The sequence below is a fragment of the Podarcis cretensis genome (assembly GCF_951804945.1).
Source record: "Podarcis cretensis genome assembly, chromosome: 11".
In the NCBI taxonomy this organism is placed as follows: Eukaryota; Metazoa; Chordata; class Lepidosauria; order Squamata; family Lacertidae; genus Podarcis; species Podarcis cretensis.
In genome coordinates, this window is record NC_137180.1 from 62,911,198 (window position 1) to 62,919,991 (window position 8,794).

Below are 8,794 nucleotides of genomic sequence, written 5' to 3' on the forward strand. Positions count from 1 at the left end.
ACCTCATCTGTCTCCTGAGAAATCTCTATGTGGGACAAGAAGCTACAGTTAGAACTGGATATGGAACAACTGATTGGTTCAAAATTGGGAAAGGAGTACGGCAAGGCTGTATATTGTCTCCCTGCTTATTTAACTTATATGCAAAATTCATCGTGTGAAAGGCTGGGCTGGATGAATCCCTAGCCAGAATTAAGATTGCTGGAAGAAATATCAACAACCTCAGGTATGCAGATGACACAACCTTGAGTAGGAATTAAAAAACCTTTTATTGAGGGTGAAAGAGGAGAGCACAAAATATGGTCTGAAGCTCAACATCAAAAAAAACGAAGATCATGGCCACTGGTCCCATCACCTCCTGGCAAATAGAAGGGGAAGAAATGGAGGCAGTGAGTGATTTTACTTTCTTGGGCTCCATGATCACTGCAGATGGTGACAGCAGCCACAAAATTAAGAGACGCCTGCTTCTTTGGAGGAAAGCAATGACAAACCTAGACAGCATTTTAAAAAGTAGAGATATCACCTTGCCAACAAAGGTCCATATAGTAAAAGCTATGGTTTTCCCAGTAGTGATGTACGTGAGAGCTGGACCATAAAGAAGGCTGATCGCCGAAGAATGGATGCTTTTGAATTATGGTGCTGGAGGAGACTCTTGAGAGTCCCATGGACTGCAAAAAGATCAAACGTATCCATTCTTAAGGAAATTAGCCCTGAGTGCTCACTGGAAGGACAGATCGTGAAGTTGAGGCTCCAATACTTTGGCCACCTCATGAGAAGAGAAGACTCCCTGGAGAAGACCCTGATGTTGGGAAAGATGGAGGGCACAAGGAGAAGGGGACAACAGAGGACGAGATGGTTGGATAGTGTCTTCAAACCTACCAACATGAGTCTGACCAAACTGCAGGAGACAGTGGAAGACAGAAGTGCCTGGCGTGCTCTGGTCCATGGGGTCACAAAGAGTCGGACATGACAGAACGACTAAACAACAACAACAACAAAGTTGGGGTTGGCCTAGGGCATGGGTAGGCAAACTAAGGCCCGGGGGCCGGATCCAGCCCAATCGCCTTCAAGTGTTTTTACATGAGTAGAATGTGTCCTTTTATTTAAAATGCATCTCTGGGTTATTTGTGGGGCATAGGAATTCGTTCATTTTTTTCCTTCAAAATATAGTCTGGCCCCCCACAAGGTCTGAGGGACAGTGGACTGGCCCCCTGCTGAAAAAGTTTGCTGACCCCTGGCCTAGGGTGTTGTTGCTTGTTTGTAATTGGCTGTGGTGAACTTTGTTTTCATGTGTGAGTGGGGTGGGTGGATGTTTTTGAATCAGGTTAGCAATATTGATTCATATGCTGTCAGTGGATTCTCGTCATTGTCTTGTTGGGCTGTGATATGATAAAGGGGAGCCATACCGGGGTAAAGGCATCTTCTTCTATTTGTCCCTTAGAGAGACATGTTACAGATAAAATACCTGCTTCACACCCTCAACCCTTGGGATAGGGTGGGAAACAAAACAATAAAAATAAATTGAAATATCAGTTCTTTTCTGAAATAGTGCTGTACTTTTCGTTTGCACCACCCAATCAAATCACATCTTGATTTATGACTCAGCTACACCAGCCCAGCTGGGCAGCAATTGGGCAACAGTTCTTCTTTGGAAACAAGGGCTTTCACACTTTCCAATTTGCCCTGTAAGACAGATCAGCCTCAGGGAAAAGAAGAACTAGATGACTAATTGGTTTAGTTGCTCCAGGTTTTTAAACTAATATATACTATGTTATTATAATCATCATCATTGGAGGGGGTGAGCTAACATGTAATATTCTCTTTCTGTGATCCCTGCTTTGTTGTTTTATAACTCACTATTGCTTCTTTAGACAGAGTCCCATTAGTCATAGCTATAAATTCAATAAAGGCAGCGTAAGGATGCACTTTTACAGCAGCTCCTATACAACTGAAGTTTACGTCTTCCACTTTAGTGACACTGTAATGTATTCAAAAGGAGCACTGCTCACACTGAAGGCATAAACTGCTGTTGTCTGAAGGGGACGATCTTTAACTTTCCGCCTCAATCTCTCACACAGCCATGGTTTTGCCCACAAGGTGAAGGCAGTTCTGATAACTTGAAATGCTCTTTGCAAAAACATTCTGCTAGAGGGATGGTAACTTGCTGGGTAGAGTACATGGCTGACACAAAGAAGGGGTGAGGCTTAATCCAAAGTAGTTGTGTTCTATGTTATAAATCCAGCACTGCTGCTTGTTTCTTTTTGTTTTCCAATATATTTCTTATTAGCAAAACACACACACACGTGTGTGTGTGTGTGTGTGTGTGTGTGTTGCAAGCATTTTTTTATTCTGAAAGTGTTGCCCAGAGAAAAAGGTTTGAGAGCCACAGCTGGTGGAAGATGGCAGCCTTGGTGAACCAATGTCTGGCCCAATAAAGGGAAGCTTCTCAACAGAGAATGTGGAAGCTGATCACTGAAGAAGCTTGTCTTTACCCCAAAGAGAAGAGAGACCTGCTGGGAGGAGGCAGCAAATCTCCAAAGAGAAGCACTGGGACACCTTGCCAGCCAATCTACCCCCCCCCCGTTGCCTTCCAGCCCCAAATAAGAGGAGCAGGAGGACATGCCTCTTTTTGACAAATCCCTTGCAGCTGCCTGCTCATGCTGAAAGGCAGCTCATCTGTCACAACACTATACACAGCTGCAAGAACAGGCAATGACGGAGGTGTATCCAGAGTTTTGACTCCCTAAAAGAAGCTTTTAATCCTTAGGCACTGTGACAGGAACTGGTCCTACTTGCTCCATTCTGGCCCCAGGCTTGCAAGCGTTAATCTAGCCACAGTTACAAATGCTAAAGTAAATTTTTAGATGCCTGGACAAGGAAGATTTTTCAAGGCCTACACAATTACTTTATCTTTGCACCTTGAATGCCACAATGATTGCACACAAAAAGAAGAGGGGAAAGGCTTCTAAGCCAGAAATAAACAGCCACTTTTCAGCTGTGTGAGAATAAGGAGAGAGCAAGGGAGGCAGAAAAAGTCTGCATCAAAAGTCTGTATCCAATTGGACTGCCATCACTGCCACCATCCAAGACCACGTTTACATTATATCTCATTTGTTTCAGTATTTTAACACTGTAAACTGCCCTGGATGCCTTGGTAGAAAGACAGAATATAAATGTCATAAATAAATAAAACATTAAGTAAACTTCACATTGTCATCCTCCACAGTTTTACTCTGTCCTGCTGAGTTGAACGGACTTCCAGGTTACCTCTGCCACAGATTGCAGCCTCATGAGTTCTGGTTTCATTTGCCCTTCTCCGTACTAACCTGCTGCCCAGGTGATTGGCCTGCGCTTTTCCAGCCATCCATTGGAGCAGGAGCAGCAGCTGCAGGCACCTTTGCCTTCACTTCCGCTTTCTGACCTTTCAGCAGGTGTCTTGCTCTAAAATTCCTTTCTGTGGAAATTCCTAGAGATTGAACAGACAAGATCAGGAAAACTTCCAACTTGTTCTTACAAAGCACCTCCCACACAGAAGCTTCCCACAAAAAAGAGGAAATGAAAACAGCACCCTCCTCCACCCCCAAAAAAGCTTAAGCAGCAGCCCAGCCCAATAAAAAACTTTTAATGAACAAAAGCAAACCAGCCCAGACTTGAGAAGGCCGAAGGATAACCCTGCCCAATACCAAGAACCCTGCACCTTGGACTTACTCTTCCCGTCAGGAGACAGGGGCCGAATGCTTGGTTCAAAGAGTCCTGCATGGTTACACCATAGACCAAAAATTAATTGTCTTTTTATAGACCCCAGTTATCACATCAGCTGCCTGACTATTCTCAACATTTTTATAAGAATAAGCTCAATTATTTTGTACACCAAACAGATTTTTAATGGCTTTGGAGGTACTTGATAAAATTTTATAATTCCATGAGAAACTAGCTTATCCTTCTCCCTACCATTTCTTTTACAATTATGAAGTTGACAATCACAACACAGAACCAAAGACCAGGGAGAGGAGTAGAGAGGAGGACAAGACTAATTTTTGCTGCCTTGTTCCTATACTCTTCACAAGGCAATTAGAGAAAGTTCCCTTACTTCTGTCATTTGGGGCTGGAACATCCTATAGTATGTAAACATAAAGGTAAAGGGACCCCTGACCATTAGGTCCAGTTGTGGCCAACTCTGGGGTTGCGGCGCTGATCTCGCTTTATTGGCTGAGGGAGCCAACATACAGCTTCCGGGTCATGTGGCCAGCATGACTAAGCCGCTTCTGGCGAACCAGAACAGCGCACAGAAACGCCGTTTACCTTCCCGCCGGAGCGGTACCTATTTATCTACTTGCACTTTGACGTGCTTTTGAACTGCTAGGTGGCAGGAGCTGGGACCGAGCAATGGGAGCTCACCCCGTCGCAGGGATTCGAACCGCCGACCTTCTGATCGGCAAGTCCTAGGCTCTGTGGTTTAACCCACAGCGCCACCCGCGTCCCCCTGTAGTATGTAATTCACTACATATCAATGTGGGGTGGCTGCTTTGGCATAGCCAAGCTTCCCTCTGGCTTTGAAGGGCCCAGCCAGCACCCAAGAAGAGGGTGGGTGGCAGCAATCAGCATGATACAAAGAGACTGCAAGCTGATCAACCAGGGCTGATCTACTGAATCATGTGCCTGCAGAAGAGAACTTCTCGGATATGAAACATGGAGAAAATTAAGGCATAGAAAATTCATCTACCTTCAAGAGCCATATGTTTCTTGACATGGCACTAACTTCAACTTCTAAGGGTCAATACAGAGAACACATTTTCACACAAACAGAAACCGTCTCTGGGGCTGACAAAAAATATGTATCATCAGAGCAGAGAGCACGTTGGAGTTGCTGTCGGCTGGGTTAAGCTGTTGAAATTATCCAGGGAATTTTTTTCTTTTCTTTTTTCAGTAAAAACAGTCAGAATATAAAAGCAGGTCAAAGCAGGCCAACAAAACTCTGTCTCACCTTCTCTGATACCTCTGAGTAAGGAAGGGCCAATTGGGAGTTGGCTAGGCAGGCAAATGAAACTCAGAGCCCAGCTCTAATTCATCAGGAAGTCAGTGCATACAATAAAATTATTCAGAGTTTGATCTATATACTCCCAGGGTAGGGCCAGAAGGAACATGATGCCACCACCTTTGGGAAGCTGAGCAGGTCTAGGTCTGGTTAGTGCTGGTTAGAGACTGCCTGAGAACCACAGGTGCATGCATGCTACCTTGGGCTCCATGATGGAAGAGAAGGTTAAGTGCAAGTAAATAAACATGTAAATATGAGCAGCTAGAGATCAAATGTTGCTAAATGACAGCTTTAAGCCATTTCTCTAGCTCTAGGAGGAGCACCTAAAAGCTGGCTGCCAACCTGTGAAAATGAGATGATGGTGCCTAAAAGCACGCCATGATTTTTCCAGCACCCCTAAAGGACCTGAAACAGTTGTATCCCTAAGTTATCATTTGAACTCTTTTACTTCTAGCTCTCTCCCCAAAGTTACAAACAGAACCCCAATCTTATTTTATAACCCGTTGCTCCAAAGTTGCCGAGATAAGAGTGCATGTGCCGTATGCACAGAGTGAATCCAAATCAGGTCCTGGCCCAATTCACTACCCAACAAGTCAGGTTAAATTTGGCAACCATTCAATGATCCTACCTGGGACATAGACAGGTGGCTGCTCTTCGTCAGAAACTGAATGCAATTTCATTCAAGGAAAGAAAGGGCAAAAGGTTTGTTCCATTCTACATTTTACACTCTGAAAATATTATACAGTGGTACCTTGGTTTACAACCATAATCTGTTCGGGAGGTCCATTAGTAAACCAAAACAGGTTGTAACTTAAGGCACGCTTTCGCCAATGGGGCTTCCCAAAAAAATTGTGTGAAATCCAAAAAAAATAGGTTGTAATTCAAAAAAAGTTGGCAAACCGGGACACACACTTCCGGGTTTGATGTGTTTCTATTCCAAAATGTACGCAAACCAGACTGTTTGGAAACCAAGGTACCACTATAGTCTGAAAAATCTTCTGCATCAAAATAGAAAGTTCAGAAGCAGCAAAACATTGACCAGGAGACTACCAAAGGAGGTAAAGGTAAAGGTAAAGGTACCCCTGCCCGTACGGGCCAGTCTTGACAGACTCTGGGGTTGTGCGCCCATCTCACTTAAGAGGCCAGGGGCCAGCGCTGTCCGGAGACACTTCTGGGTCATGTGGCCAGCGTGACATCGCTGCTCTGGCGAGCCAGAGCCGCACACGGAAACGCCGTTTACCTTCCCGCTGGTAAGCGGTCCCTATTTATCTACTTGCACCCGGAGGTGCTTTCGAACTGCTAGGTTGGCAGGCGCTGGGACCGAGCAGCGGGAGCGCACCCCGCCGCAGGGATTCGAACCGCCGACCTTTCGATCGGCAAGCCCTAGGCGCTGAGGCTTTTAACCCACAGCGCCACCTGCGTCCCACCAAAGGAGACATTTCTGTAAATCCACTTTGTTATTACTCTTAAAGAGACCTCATTTAAAAGGTTGTCTTTTATTAAAGACCCTGTAACTAGCTCAATCACAGAGATAATGAGCCACATTTATTTGTATTAGCCTTGATTATAAAAGCAACTCCTGGAGGCTATACATTCAATGCATGCTCCTCAGACTCTGATTATGGACACAGAGAGACTAAGCTTTACACGCACACATTTTTTAAAAAGTTTTCTGGGGCTCTTACAAGCAGGTACTGGTATCTGATGATCAGGAGAGAAATCTGGGTGAACTGCACCCACAAGACCATAACCTGGGACCCTTCCCTGTTGTACCATCCAGACTGCCATCAGACTGCATATCTTTAGCAGTCATCTATCAACTCATGGTGGATTCAATTAAGTTAACAACAGCCCATTGCCAAGTGTTGGCAGCAAGTTACATCCAAGAAGTTGTTCTCTGCACATCATCTCTTCTAGATGCTGAAAGGAAGTTCTTACTCTGCCCCAGTGGGCCAGAGGGGAGCAACCAAATGGAGACTAAAATCCATTTGGAAAGATTTAGTGTAAATACATCAGCCAATGACCTATGTATGCAAATTAGTTCATAAAAGATGTGAGCATAATAATACCAAACAGAAATCAATAACAAATTATATATAAATGAATTCTGGGGAAGAGGACTGTATTTCCGAATAATGAGAGAAAGGAACAATATATGCAGATAATGATTACATGGAAAACAAAATAGCATGTTTATGCAATTACTTGCATATACTGTTCCTTATAAGGTACACTGCTCCCTTCCTCATGATTCATTTACATACAATATGCTGTTGATCTCTCTTTGATCTATTTATATTCACATCGTTCATGAACTAAAATGCATTCACTTATTTTCTGCCAATATGTTTAAAATTATGTTTTTGAAATAGACTTTAGCTTCTTGGGACCACTTACTCTCATCCACCCCGGCAGATTAGAGTCTCATTTTCTCATCAGTTACATGCACCCAGAATGTGACCATATAGTGTTACCGTAAGCTGCGCATCTAACTCTTTTAAGCTGGAGGTGCAAGATGTGTACCCCTCCCTCAGAGCCTTAAAGATATAGAATCATAGAACTGCAGAGTTGGAAGGAATCCTAAGGGTCATCTAGCCCAGCCCCCTGAAATGCAGGAAAATGAAGGTGGCCCTTAGGAGGATCAAACCTGCTGCAACCTTGGCATTATCAACACCACGCTCTAACCAACCGAGCTGCCTAGTGCAGGATAGCCTTCTTTTGCAGAACTGTGATGCAGTCTCTAAAACCACTAACTTGGCCTCTGGGAGCCTGGAGGTCTGAGCCTCCATTTTTAGCTCTATAGAGAAGTATGAAAAGTTGGTGGCCGGGACCCTCAGTGGTTTCTGCTGCCAGTGGGACACCTAATTCTGCAATTCTGCTGCCAAGGATGGAAAGGACGCTAGGAGGGAGTGACGAACAGGCTATGGGTCTGTTTTGCAGGGTCACGAGACATGGGGTCACTTGGTGAAGGGGAGAGGCTATGGGGGCAGAAGATATCCTAAACAGGACACGTCCCCCAAGGCATACAGAAACCTCAAGGGCCATGAAATCAATATACGTCTCCCCCCCACCGGCCCCGTCTTCCCCATGAAGGCAGCCAGCAAAGTTACCAAAACTTCAGCTGCAGCAGCTCAGAGTTGATGGGGGAAGCCGGAAGCCCCGAGTTCAAGTCTCCGCTCAGCGCGACTATTAGGGTTGCTAATCTGTGCACTGAATGGAGACTTCGAGGGAGCTATAGGGGAATTTAACATACTCGCACTTGTACTACAACACGAAGCAGCCCTGTTTAGCCCTCTCTCTTTCCCTCAGGCGACGCTCCCCGGCCCCTCACAACAGCCCCGCAGAGAGAGAGGGAGAGAGGCTGGCAGGCCAAGGTCCCCCCGCCCTGGGAGTGGGGGCTTCCCCCGTCACCCCCGGGCCCGGCTCCACGCTCGGCGGGGCGTCTTTCCTGAGGCAGCGGAGGCGGCTCTCTGCACATGCTCAGGAACCACGGCAGCCTTGGCCGTCGTTCATCCTCGGCCCGCCGTCAAATTAGCCCTCCCCCCCCCCCGCTTTTCCTTCTCCTCCCGCCACGCTCCCCCCCCCCCCGCGAGCCCCTCCTGAGGGAAGGATACGGTCCTTACTCCAACAAGCAGCTGCTTCCGGCCCCGGCCCCGCGGCCACATCCGCCATCTTGAAACAACCGCCACTCCCAGCGTCCCCCCGCCCTGCCACGCCCCCCACGCCCGACTCTGACCTCCCATTGGCTTGCGGAACCCGGGC

At 46.2% G+C, this 8,794-nt stretch overlaps 1 protein-coding gene across 7 annotated transcripts in view; it reads right to left on the reverse strand.

Moving 5' to 3' along the window:
• Positions 1–8,794, reverse strand: part of KIAA1328 — a gene marked incomplete at its 5' end in the record, with an annotated part of 249,014 nt that overhangs the window by 206,640 nt on the left and 33,580 nt on the right. For 2 of the 7 annotated variants that reach the window (XM_079994893.1, XM_079994889.1), the window contains one exon: positions 3,324–3,463. The exons of 1 other annotated variant lie outside the window; for it this stretch is intronic. In XM_079994893.1, coding sequence (XP_079851019.1) covers positions 3,324–3,463 — 140 coding nt within the window. Of the gene's footprint in view, positions 1–3,323; positions 3,464–3,705; positions 4,112–5,660; positions 5,697–8,646; positions 8,755–8,794 lie in introns of those variants that run through there. 4 more of the 7 variants (XM_079994890.1, XM_079994892.1, XM_079994891.1 and 1 more) reach the window with 4 other exon arrangements.